General features: G+C 42.6%; 1 protein-coding gene across 2 annotated transcripts in view; it reads left to right on the top strand.

Annotated features, from left to right (window-relative positions):
• The window catches only part of rev3l (REV3 like, DNA directed polymerase zeta catalytic subunit), a 78941-nt gene that overhangs the window by 37964 nt on the left and 27393 nt on the right, over positions 1 to 13584 (top strand). For both annotated transcript variants that reach the window (XM_047388709.1, XM_047388708.1), the window contains exons 9-10: positions 12632 to 12768; positions 13075 to 13203. In XM_047388709.1, coding sequence (XP_047244665.1) covers positions 12632 to 12768; positions 13075 to 13203 — 266 coding nt within the window. The remainder of the gene's footprint in view (positions 1 to 12631; positions 12769 to 13074; positions 13204 to 13584) is intronic.

Here is a 13584-nt window from a genome sequence, read left to right as displayed (position 1 = left end):
TGCCGAATGCAGAAGTAGATCTGAGGCAGACGAATATTATGCACTCTTCAGCCTTGAGAAAAATCTTACACTTAAACAGATGTTTCCTCGGATTAGAAGTATTCCCGCCACCGGCTTTGCACTTGGCGTCACAAATATTGCAGCGAGCGTAACCTGCATCACATTTTGAAAAGTGGAGCCTTACTTTCGAGCGTTTCTATCAGCCAGGCTTTGTTAACGGTAGCAGCGGCTACTGACGTCATTTCACTCTTGTACGGGCAATGCTGTGTTCATGTCCAGCATGGAAAACTCGCACTCTTCCACTCCCTCTGTGTTACAATGATGCGTTTAGGTACCGAAACATGGTACCGTTTGATTTTACGTGAATGGTACTTGGTAGTACCGACGGAAATCTATCGGTAGCTATAAAAGTACCGAATTCGGTACCCATTCCTACCAACAACCGAACCTAACTAATCCTCTTTCAGCATGCGCATACTTGAGCTTGAACTAAAAAATGCAAGAAATAAAATGGCGGATACGCGAAATTTATCAGCCAGAAGTCTATGACCTTATTTAGCTGTTCAGCAGCAAATGCTGTGACGTAACAGTTGGAAAAACGTAACAGATGATAGAGAAAACTAAAAGAACTGAAAAATGTGACCCAAACATAATATAAAGATAACTCCGCAAAACCTGCAGAAACTAAATTCAATGCACTCCTACAGACTCCTGTATTTAAAGGCTCAAAAAGTGGACTTTGTTTGATATGTCCCCTTTAATTTTTAAAGCCAGTACAAGGCATGGGCCAGTTACCAGCTTGTTGATATATCAAGGAAGGTGCTGGAGTGACTGGAATTCTTACAGGCTTTATGAAGTGGTGCATTGCTGCCCCTCCCCTATCTGTTGCTATGCACAGTTGGTCAGTGATGGATGATTGAAGGCCCCTATATTTTCTCATTTCGCAAAGAAGACCAATGTGATAATTTGTAAATATTTCACTAAACATAAAAGCATTTATGGTGTGGAATACAAACAAGCATCTCTCCTCACTTTGAATTAGGAAAAACCTTACTAGTCTGGTAAGCAGCGGAGTACAGGCTTGATACCTGAGCTGAAACTAGTCAACTCGCCAATACAGTCTTGTTACACTTGTAAAACCGCAAAATAAAAAATATTCTACTCAGTTAAGTGGTGGGTTTACGGATATAATTGCTTAAGTCTATCTCAATCAAAATACTAAATCCTATAGAAAACATTGTGACTGTGATTTATGAATTAAATTAATTAATTTCCTTTTCTCCAAACCTGTGACAGAGTGAAAAGGGGTGTGGCTTTGTGGTAAAATGTGTTAATCACTGCAGCAATATCCAGACGCCTGCTGGGTTCCCTCCCTCGTTGCCTCTAAAGTCATTAACTAACAGCTTAATTAAGAGCTAGACTGTGGCACATGCACGCTGACTCTCTGGAGCCTTTTCTTCATTATAAAGTCTCTGAATAACAATCAGACTGCAGTAAAATCTTTATGTCAACCTAAATCTCTCACTCTAGTATAGACGCTTCATTGAAAAACTTTAAATAATTGTTTTTATTTGGGCCACAAACCCATTAGAGTTTTGTGGGGGATTTTCAGTCTACATCCTTTGCAAAGGTTCTATCTGTCAATACCAATTTTAGCCAATTCCAGTTTCAGTTTAAAGGTTCCCACAGAGTCTGCCATGCTGTGCATGTACTGTGAGCAGCACAGACTCCACACATACTGTCTGCAGATGTTTGAGATTATATAGTTGAGCCCACCAATTTCCCACATTTCTTGTGAAAGATTCCTACATTCCCCCACTTCCTGCCATGCTGTCAGAGGAAGAGAAGAAAGAGCTAATTTGCCTAGTAGCTATGGAAAAACAAAAGAACAAAATGTGGTTTATAAAGCTAGTAAATCAGACTTGGGACAAAGAAGGGGAATACAATACACTGGTGAAGGATATGAAGACATGGACAGCGAGAAACACTTTGAGTATTACTGAATGGTTAGTACCGGGTTTGATGAACTACTTTGGCGCCTAGCCCCGTTTCTTCTCCACCAGGATACCAGCTCGGTGTTACATATAAAACAGTTTGATGTAAAGACCTTTTCCCACTGAGCAGTATTTATTTTTGCCAAGCAGTTTATTGTGTGACACAGAGTACAAGTACGTGGCCCAGACGTGTCAGGAGGACGTTTGCTTTGAGTCCATATTCAGTCCAGCTCGAGTATGCACGCACGCCCATGGTGTGAAAATGCCAGTGTGGGAGCATTAATAAATATAATTAACACTTTACCTTACCTCTGAGATTTCCAAAAGGTTGCCAAATCTATCTGTTCTATGTCAGATAAAGACTGAAAGCTCCAAAAGATTAAAAGGAGCAACTATGCTGCAATATATTTAACCTTCCTGGTAGGTACTGATTCCTCATTCTCTCCTTGAGTGGCAGCCTGAATAAACAGCAGACATGCCACTGTAAAAAGCTGTTTCCTTTTAAATGGATTCTTATATTTGACTTAGTTATTTTCACCATTAGTGAGGTTTTTAAAACAAACTTTGAGTCTTCCTTCAGTAACGACTTTCACACACTTTGAGTGTAGTCATCAGTATGACTTGGTAGTGCTTATGTATGGTGTGTTCACAGATTGGATTTTTTTTTTTTTTGTGGCACTAGTGCCCTTCATTTTTGTTATTTTTCAAAAATAGGCAGACAGGAAGTGGGGTGGAGAGAGGGGGAAGACATTCAGCACAAGCCTCTTGGGTCGGGACTCAAACCCGGGACAGCTGCATCGATGACTGAGTCCTCCATATATGAGTCGTGGACTCTACTGCTACGCCGCGCCCCAGTATTTTTTTCTTTTTCGCATGTCCAGTCATGGCATTTTCGGCATACCATATAGAGGAGCTTCATGCGCCAGAGCAGTTTTGCTCTACAAAAAGAATATCTCAAGACAAAACCCAAATAGCGTGATTGACTTTATTAAATCAAGACTGCATCCAGCATCCGAGTAGGCAGGCCACATTGCTGAAATAGTAAACCCGTGTTTGTATGACCTTCAACCATTTAGATTATTTTTGTTTCTGTTGAGTAGATGGAAGTGAGCTTGTTAGTTACCTGGAGTTGCACAGTTGTTAGAGAGGCGAGAAAGCCTGCAACACACAGTATCCAAGAACAGCAAAGGACAGGTTCACTTGGCTCCAGAGGGCTGCAGCAGCCCCAGGCAGACAGACACAAGGCATCACCCCAGACCAGCCATACGCCCACCAGAAAGGAAGGATGTCAGTAAAGGAGCAGCAGCCACCAGGCCAGAGAGGTCTGCATCAACCCCCGGCAGACTGCCAAGCACCAAACAGGAGAGATCACTCTTGTGGCAGCTGGAACTTGGAAGGACCAAGGTGTGGAGGGCACATTACCACTCCACCTGGTAAGCTAGCCCCTGGGAGGTCAAGAGGGAAGCATACCCACCTGCTTCGCTTGTACAGAGACCGGATGGCCCCTAATAAAGGGCCCCCGATTCCATGCTTCTGGAGCACCCCCCACAGAGCACCACGAGGGACACAGTCAAATCACTTCTCCAGGTCCACAAAACATATGTGGACCGGTTGGGCAAACTCCAATGAACCCTCGAGTACCCTGCAGAGGGTATAGAGCTGGTCCAGTGTTCCAAGGCCGGGACGAAAACCACGCTGCTCCTCCTTAACCCAAGGTTCGACTATCGGCCGGACTCTCTTCTCCAATACCCTGGCGTAGTGCGATCCCCCTGTAGTTGGAACACACTCTCTGATCACCCTTCTCATGAAGGGGACCACTGCCCCAGTCTGCTAGTCCAGAGGCACTGTCCCAGACACCACACAATGTTGAAGAGGCGTGACAACCATGACAGCGCCACAACATTTAGGGCAGATCTCATCCACCCCCGAAGCCCTGCCTCTGCGGACCTTTTTAACCACCTTGGTGACTTCGGCCTAGGTGATGAAAGAGTCTAATCCCCGAGTCCCGAGCCTCTGCTTCCACCAGTGAACGCGTGATGGCAGGATTGAGGAGATCTGCGAATTCAGGATTGAGGAGACCTGACTATTTGTAGTCAATATCTCTCGACCTCCCGCACAAGCTCAGGCTCCTTCCCCCCCAGCAAGGTGACATGTCACGTCCCTAGAGCTAGCCTAAGCATCCGGGGATCGGGCTGCCGAGGTCTCCACCTTCGTCTGCTGCCCAGTCTTCTTAGGACCAGTCCCTCTTGGTTCCCCCTGCAGGTGGTGGACCCACTGGGGGATGGCCTCGCGTCTCTCGTTTGGGCTTGGCCCAGCCGGGTCCCATGAGGAGTAACCCAGCCACCAGGCACTCTCCGACGAGTACCGACCCCAGGACTGGCTCCAGGGTGGGACCCCGGCTCTGCCTTACCGGGCGACATCATGCGCCTTGATTTTATGGTCCTCATGAGGTGTCTTCTACCGCTCTTTGTTTGACCCGTCACCTAGAGCCTGTTTGCCATGGGAGACCCTACCAGGGCCATTTAAGCCCCAGACAACATACCCTCTAGGATCATTCGAGCACTCAAACCCCTTCACCACGTTAAGGTGGTGGTTCAAGGAGGGGGTACACAGTCAAAATTATGTCATGCTGTTTTCCAATAGAAAGAAAGTTTTGGTATGTTGTAGAGTGGATGAAGGTTTTCTTTTTTTCAGGTAAGCTGATTTTTCTACCAAATGCGGATATTTCACTTGCCCTTCCACTTGCCATATATTTTGCTTACAGTAACATTTTAGGTCATTTTTGTAATATCGAGCCTCTGTTTTCCTATAATGTTTTTGTAATTGTTCTTTGTCTGACAGTTTGTGTTCAAACCCATCCAGTTTGCTAGAAGTCAAAAGAATTCTGAATGCCTTTCTCGTGTGACTGACAGAGCAGGAATTCATCCTATATTTTACTGTAAATGAAATAAAGGTACTAAAATCCATAATTGTGGTCAAGGGATGGCTGTCGACCACGGTTTGTAAAAGTTTCCAAAACCATGTACAGTTTTCGTACAGCGCCCAGTTGTTCAGACCCTGTTTAGGACTCGAATGCCTTTTTTCACTGGCTCTAGTTAGGCCAGTATTAAGAACCACAATGGCAGGAGCAGGTCAAACAGAAATATAATATTACTACTTACAAATCCGGTCCGTTGTGGTGAAGAGAGAGCTGAGCCGAAAAGCAAAGCTCTCAATTTACTGGTCGGTCTACGTTCCTACCCTCACCTATGGCCATGAACTTTGGGTCATGACCGAAAGAACGAGATCCCGGATACAAGCGGCTGAAATGAGCTTCCTCCGTAGGGTGGCCGGGCACTCCCTTAGAGATAGGGTGAGGAGCTCGGCCATCCGGGAGGGGCTCGGAGTAGAGCCGCTGCTCCTCCACATCGAGAGGAACCAGTTGAGGTGGCTCGGGCATCTATACCGGATGCCTCCTGGACACCTTCCTCGGGAGGTGTTCCAGGCACGTCCCACCGGGAGGAGGCCCAGGGGATGGCCCAGGACACACTGGAGGGACTATGTCTCTCGGCTGGCCTGGGAACGCCTTGGGCTCCCCCTGGAGGAACTGGAGGAGGTGTCTGGAGAGAGGGACGTCTGGGCGTCTCTGTTGAGTCTGCTGCCCCCGCGACCCGGTCCCGGATAAGCGGAAGACGACGAGTACGAGTATTTACAAATCACAAATCACGCCTGAAGGCTGAAAGAAAAGAAAAAGGTCACCATGTCCGCTTTCTGAATTACACGCAGGCAGGGCGTGCTGTATATAATAACTTTCTAAATCAGCTGATCACACATAAAATTAGCTGTATAGACTCACAAACATTTTCCTCCAAAACACACAAAACAATACCACCATGAACCAGCGCGTTTGGTTCGGAAATTTATTGGCGGTCCTTAAACGAACCAGCGTCTGCAGGAGGAGGAAGCAGGCAGAGAGCAGCTGCCTGTAATCAGACTGCCTAAATCGAGTTAAATGGGAGGAAGACCCCGCTGAATATGTGGAACACGAATTTCAAATATCAAAGCCCAAACAAACTTCACCATGGCCAAAAGTCTGTGGTTTTGCGCTTTAAAGTCAGTGTCCCCATTATTGCTTTTGCTGAGACAAAAACGTCCTCATAAAGCCCAAAATTGTAACTTCAGGCAAACTTTGGAGCATTACCAATCCAGACAGCAGCGTCTCTTTTCTCTGCTTCTACTGCCACGACCTCCTCACTTCAAATCCCCTGTGCTTTTTTTTTTGTCTAATTTCTGGCTATGTGCCAGATAATTATCCCAGTGGATCATTTTATACATGAAAAAAGCATGCAAGATATTCTTGCATATACAACAATACAAACATTTGTATTTTATGTTTTTATTTTCTTCTTATTTATTAATCTAATTTTTGATCGTTTCACACATTTTATTTTAATGTAAACATCTCTTCACAGTTTTACCCTCAAACCTAAAGCGCACTAGGACAACCTCAGCCATAGAACCTTTAGCTCTGGTCTGAGAAGCATGCACCAAGTGCCAGGCCCCCTCAAATTTCTTCAGGAATGTTCTAGTTTATCATTATTATTATTATTATTATTAGTTTTTTTCAGTTTTTTTTTTATTGTTCTTTGGGCAGTAGGAGCCAGGAAGTTGTTTTTTGTCGTCTTTTGTGGGTAGTTTTTTTTAATAGTTTTTTTGTTTGAGAGTTTTTCAGTATTTTTCTTAAGAAATTAATGAAATAAGATAAAGCATGCACATATTCACCTATGGGCAATATAGAGTGGCCAATTAACCTAACATGCATGTATTTGGACTGTGGGGGAAAGCCGGAGCACCCGGAGAGAACCCACGCATGCACGGGTGGGACAAGCAAACTCCATGCAGAAAGACCCAGATAGGAAGCATATATAGGATCTTACTGCAACAAGGCAACAGTGCTAAGAACTGTGCCACCGTGCACCCTAAAAAAGGTTGTTTTTTTTTGTCTCTTTACATTTAGTTTCTTTTTTGTTTCTTTGTAGTGTTTTTTTTAGTTGCTATGGGGGTGGGGTTTTTTCTGTTCCATTTATTTCTAATTTGGTATATAAAAAATCATTTTGTAGCAAAAAAACAAAATCCCTTTTTTATCTTTTTTGAATGGGATTATTTTGATATTTTTAATTATTTATTTTCGTTCTTTTTATGGTAGTTATTTTGTTTGTTTCCAATAAAGAAACAGTATGTTTTTATTCATTTTGTTTTTTCTAAATTATTATTAGCTTTTGTCAGCTTTTTTCATTTATTATTCTTTGTTTAGACTTGGGAGGCTCTTTTTTTGTCTGCTATGAGAGCAGTTTATTTATTTTTGATTCTTTTTGTAACTTGGGTTGTTTCTCATGTTATTCCTCAGTGTTGTCCTTCTGTATACTTCTTGTAGATGTAGATAAACCCATTTTGATAAAGGTCTTCTGCACTGTCCATGTATGTGAAATTTACATGGTCATCATCAGCTTTAAATGCCAGGTCTCTACACATCAGATATGTGTAAAAGTGGTCAGTCTCTGAGTTCAGGGTATGCTGGCAAATGACTGAAGACAGATGGTACATCTGAGCTCCGTTTATTAAAGGAATTTCAATGGTTGGACTAGGAATCACAGGTACTCTCAAGTCTCCCTGATTGTTGGGCCGCTGGAGATGCAGAGTTATGACGTCAGTATGGTTGAGAAAGATTTTTCTTTTAATATTGGAGAAGCAGATGTTACATTGCTTCTCATAGCAGTCTTCAAGAACAAAACTGTTGAGAAGAGAAGCTGTGATGTCATTTAGTTTTGCATTTGGCAGGTAAACTACTAGACCTAGTTCTGACAAGACCGGTGTAGCCACCTTACATTGTTCTACTATGTGGTTCTACTATGTGGTTCTGCTGTGCCAAGCAGTGTGATGGTACACTTTCACTTATTTCCATCAGAACTTGGTAGATTTCCTCTGGGGGAAAATATCTCCCTGGATGGTGCATGGCTGTTAGAAGAAGGCTGGCACATATTGGAGTTGCTGATAAAGCTCCAAAGACCTTTTCAGGATACTGAGCCACAACCTTTCTGGCAATGCTCAAGTTCAGAATGCTCTGCATTGCGGCATTCATCCAACAGTTATTGAATGAGTTGATAGAAAGGCAACAGTAACTCGTTACAACCAAGGCATGCAGAAGAGCATCTCTGAACGCACAACACGTCGAACCTTGAGGCGGATGGGCTACAGCAGCAGAAGACCACGCCGGGTGCCACTGCTGTCAGCTAAGAACAGGAAACTGAGGCTACAATTCACACAGGCTCACCAAAATTGGACAATAGTAGGTTGGAAAAACGTTGCCTGGTCTGATGAGTCTCGATTTCTGCTGCAACACTGGTAGGATGGTAGGCTCAGAATTTGGCGCCAACAACATGAAAGCATGGATCCATCCTGCCTTCTATCAACGGTTCAGGCTGGTGGTGGTGTAATGGTGTGGGGGATATTTTCTTGGCACACTTTGGGCCCCTTAGTACCAAGTGAGCATCATGTCAATGCCACAGCCTACCTGAGTATTGTTGCTGACCATGTCCATCCCTTTATGACCACAGTGTACCCATCTTCTGATGGTTACTTCCATGCCATGTCAAAAGCTCGAATCATCTCAGACTGCTTTCTTGAACATGACAATGAGTTCACTGGACTCAAATGGCCTCCACAGTCACCAGATCTCAATCCAGTAGAGCACCTTTGGGATGTGGTGGAACGGGAGATTCGCATCATGGATGTGCAGCCGACAAATCTGCAGCATCTGTGTAATGCTATCATGTCAATATGGATCAAACTCTCTTGAGTAATGTTTCCAGGACCTTGTTGAATCTATGCCACCAAGGATTAAGGCAGTTCTGAAGGCAAAAGGGGGCCCAACCCGGTACTAGCAAGGTGTAACTAATAAAGTGGCAGGTGAGTGTATATGTACATTTAAAAAGATATTCTTTATTTCCACTGTTATATATACAATAAATAAATAAAAAGTCCTCACTGAGAGCAAAGTGAACCGGAGTCAAATTCCTTGTTTGTCTGTACAAACTTGGCAATAAAGTCCATTTTTGATTCTGACCCTCAATCTGATTCGGATTCTGATGGTAAATTGATGAGTCTTCTTGATTTAAAGAGTGATATTGGTAGATAGCTAGATGGAAGTGTGGGATCTTTATGCGGCTTGAGGACAATGTTTGTCTGTAAAATTCCTGTTTGGAGAGATTATCAAGGTAACTCCAGAGCCTTTTCTTGTTCCTCATTTAATTTAAGATTAAAGAAGATTTATACTATTTAAAAATCAATCTACACCAAAATTAGAAGGATCACTATTATTTGAGTATAGATTTTTGTAAACGTTTCTAAAAATTGTATTCAATTATTTAAGGTCATTAGTTGGCATGCCATTACTGTCAGTTATTGTTGAAATTGTTGTCTTTTCTTTTTCAGTTGACTTGCAAGAGGTTTGCTAGATTTATTATTATGATCAAAGTTCTCCAACTGAGATCTCTGTATTTGGAATTGTATTAATGCCTCTAATATTCTATACAGTTCTAATTTTAGTTTTCTTTTTATTTTCTGTTTAGGTAGAGACATGTACATTTCTTGTAAGCCATTCAATGGATACAAAAGTACAAGCAAATCTGTTGAGACATTATTAGAGTTACATTAATTTCACTGGTCTTTTCCGTTAATGAGGGTTGAAATTTGAAGGCCTGGAGTTTGGATATAATGGCATCTTGTCCTGTAGGTTGCTTCTTAGGAAAAGTCTTTTTACTGCCTGCGGTGCACCATGGCTCCGTGTCCAGTAGCTTCAATGATCTTGTCATGGTGGGATCACCCGTACCGCAAAGCCTCTGTCTTTCATGTCTTTCATTGCTTCATGAGCTGTTTGGTAAAGGTGTGTCTCATCCTTGTAAAAGATACAAAGCTTAGCTGGATATGGGGTCTGGAATCGGATCCCCTTCTCTCTTAGCACACGCTTTGCTTCATTGTATTCCTTGCTACAGTTGAGTATTGCGGGTTGGTAATCATGGTCGAAGTATATCCTCTGGTTGTTCATGTAGATTTCTTTCTTTTGTCTGGGTTTTTAGCGTTCTTCTCACAGGTAGCTCCATTTTCTCTAGCTTAGCCTCTGCTGCCCCAATGCGCTCTTCCTCTTCTTTAATTCTTTGGTTTGCTTTATTAATATCCTCTCTGAGGTCAATGTGTTGCCTATTTTTGTGTCTAAACTCCTGTATCTCTCGTAGTATCAGTTTCGATTTATCTTGGATTTTTCACTACCTTTTGGTCTTCCGGTGCCATCCTTTTTGTTAGCTTGCCTATCTTTGTGTTGCGGTTTGTCCTCGCCTTCAGCCATTTATGGAAAGTATTTTTTTGCTTCTATCTCGTGTTTCCATCTTGTCCTACTTTTCCAATCTTATTGTAAATTTCAAAGATGCTTTCAATGGTCTGCAGGAAGGGTTTATATTTTTAGGAGAAACATCTTTCCTATGCAACCATTTTGATTGAGACCCGAACCAGAAGTCTAGTTTTCTTTTTTCATTTAACAACTTTTCTTCTGGGATTTAGCATACGTTTCTTTATTTGCTGTTCTAGTTCCAGTTCAGATTGGATTTTAGAGTTTCTGATCGGTCAGGCTGAAAATTTTCCTGATACTTATTGCCAGACAATTTCCTGGTCCATCACTAGCCAGTGTGCCTAATTCTGTACATTTATATAAAAGTGAGCCCCCTTTTTGGACTTTGTAAAATAAAATGTTTCTTTTATTTTGTTGGACCCTTCATGTGTGCCTGAATCAACAGGCATTTTAACCTTTCTCCTCTGTTCTGCCTGGGCTCAGACCCTGTGTTCATGCATGTTTACATGTCTGTCACAGCAGCCCACAGCAGCAGTTTTCAAAGGATTTACCCCTCTAACCCTGCCCATTCATTTCTGCAGCCAGGGGAAGAAGCACAGGTTCAGATCAGTAGCTGGGGGACTTTTCATACTGAGCCTCCACCACTCGGTGTGGGGTTTAAACCTATAATCTCTTGGGCATAAGCTTTTATTCATCAGGTGTGGCCATCTTTAAATATCAGACTCCATATTGTCACAGCAGCTAAAAGAGCCATTTGTTTCATTATATGTGCATACCCGAGCAATGTGTTCTACTTGTGAGTTACAGCCTTGTCTACGTGTCAATATTTTAGAGCCTCTAAGTGGTGAATTGTTAGGCATTGCAGGGGAGCAGCATGGGTAAAGGAGCACAATTGGCAGCTTGTAGCTGAGAGCAATCTGGAGGGATACAAAGCCCAGTTGGCTGCTTGCCCAGTTTCCATTCATATTCCCCTTTTCTATATGCGCACTCAAACGACATAGAGTCACTCACTCATATGCACACCAACAGTTCATTGGACAACAGGAACTCTACTGAGCTATGTGGACCTCCCACACTAAACAGATCACTTCTCCTGATCAAGACTGACAATAAAACATGACAGTGGGAGGGAAGGCAGAAACAAAGAGGTCACAGATAAACAGACAGCCTCTGTGTTGCTCAGATTTGGCCAGAATGTACAAATTGGTCCACTTTATAGATATGATGTGACAAAGATCAAATGTGTTTTTATGAGTTTTATCTGTGTGTCTTATTTCTTTAAGTAGTGATTTGCATATAGTGCACCAATCAATCAGCCAGAGATCCGAATAGTCCACAATTTTCCCTTTTTTGGCTCTGATCAGTGATCTGAGTGTCAATATTAAAAAATGGGCTTTGTTTTTTTATTTAATAAATGCATAAAAAACTAAAAGCCAACTTCTGGCCATGACCTCGAGCGTGCATTGGAGCAGTTTGCAGCTGAGTCTGAAGCGGTCAGGGTGAGAGTCAGCTACTCTGGTTCTTGTCTGGAAAAAGGTGGACTGCTGCCTCTGGGTTGTGGGTCAGTCTCTGCCTCAAGTGGAGGAGTTTAAGTATCTTGGTGTCATGTTCACAAATGACGGTAGGATGGAACGGGATATGGACAGACAGATTGGGGCTTCCTCTGCAGTAATGCCGGAGCTGCTCTGGCCTGTTGTGGTGAAGAAAGAGCTGAGCCAAAAAGCAAAGCTGTTTGAATTACTGGTCCCATCTTACCGTCTATGTTCCGAACTTAACTTATGATCATGAGATATGGATCACGATCGAAGAATTGAGATCACGGACTGAAGCAGTTTTATTTCTGAACGTGTGTCACCTGTGAGCCTAATGTATAGAAAACTAGGGGCTCCCTCTTTTTTTAGACTATAAACACATCAATGCCTTGTACCTTGTTTGAGTTTGAGATAAAGGGACATAGAAAACATATATTTTCATGCATAAATAGTATAACATTCAAATTTCTTCATTTTGTGATGGATTCAAAGCTACCACCACTTTTAAAGAACCTGCAGCAGATTTGTCTTTATGTGCTGTAGTCCTTTGGAAAGAAACATTAATTTGACTTAGCCAAAATCTTCATTTGAGATCTTTAAGAAAACTGAAAATCTGTATTTGCCAGTAGAGAGCCTGATCTTCTGCATCTGTAGGACTGAAGTTTTTGTGTTCTTGTGCTCCCATCTGAGTAAAGTGTCATTTATTTCAATGCTTCTTTGTTCAGCACACAAGATTTGTTTGAAGACGATGAAGAGGAGAGTTTCTCAGCCGAACTCACTCTGCATTCTGACCACCTGACCCCCAACGGGCTGCCATGCACTGCGGCTAATGCTGTGGAGGTGCACAGGGACTCTGAACCAGGTGAGAGGAAAAACCCAAAAGAGAGTAAAAGTGCAACTTCATGAATTACAAAACTACATTTGAGACGTTAGGCGTCTAACAACGTAAAGATTCCTGTTGTGAAGGTAAATCAAGCCCTTTTCAGATCACATCTCTGCAGTAAGCACAAGATCATAAAGCGGCCTTTACAGCTGACTTTGTCTTTGACTGATAACATCTCCAACTAACCATCTTAAGTCATTTCAGTTCAGTTTTAGTTTGTTTCATTTATTTTGATCTTAAGAGTGGACTTTCCGCAAGCTAACAGTATTTCTTTCCTGTGTACAGACTCAGTGAGGAGCAGTGGGAAAGTCCCAGAAGAGGCTGTTGTTGATGAAGAGGCAATCCTAAGTCTTCTGGAAAACAGTCAGACTTTTCTGCCACCCTCTCAGACGTCCAACCATTCACCCCTGTTAGGTACAGTACCCAACCAGTTACTGCTAGCTGCTTTTATCATTTGAATTTTAAACAGTTGTTTGTAGAGTTACAATGATCTGTGCAGGCCTTAGAAGTTGTGCCCTGATGCAGTTACAAGTCCGTGGTTCTTCAGTGTTTGCCCAGTGTGTCTGTTGGCACTGCCTTGGGACTAACACACCAACACTTTAATTAAATATTGCTTTAATTCTGTTCTGCTCATATGGCAGTTTTTTATGTTTGAGTGGAGTTTAAGCTGAATATTCCACAAAATTCTGTCCCTGAGGACTTTTGATGGTAGTTCACCTATGAGACCTACTGAGATGAGGCAGAATCCATCATCATTTAATGCATTGATATTATATGTGGCTCTGCATCTTTTTC

This window comes from Girardinichthys multiradiatus, chromosome 15, assembly GCF_021462225.1.
Source record: "Girardinichthys multiradiatus isolate DD_20200921_A chromosome 15, DD_fGirMul_XY1, whole genome shotgun sequence".
Classification (NCBI taxonomy): Eukaryota; Metazoa; Chordata; class Actinopteri; order Cyprinodontiformes; family Goodeidae; genus Girardinichthys; species Girardinichthys multiradiatus.
This window is presented reverse-complemented; position numbering and strand designations above follow the sequence as displayed.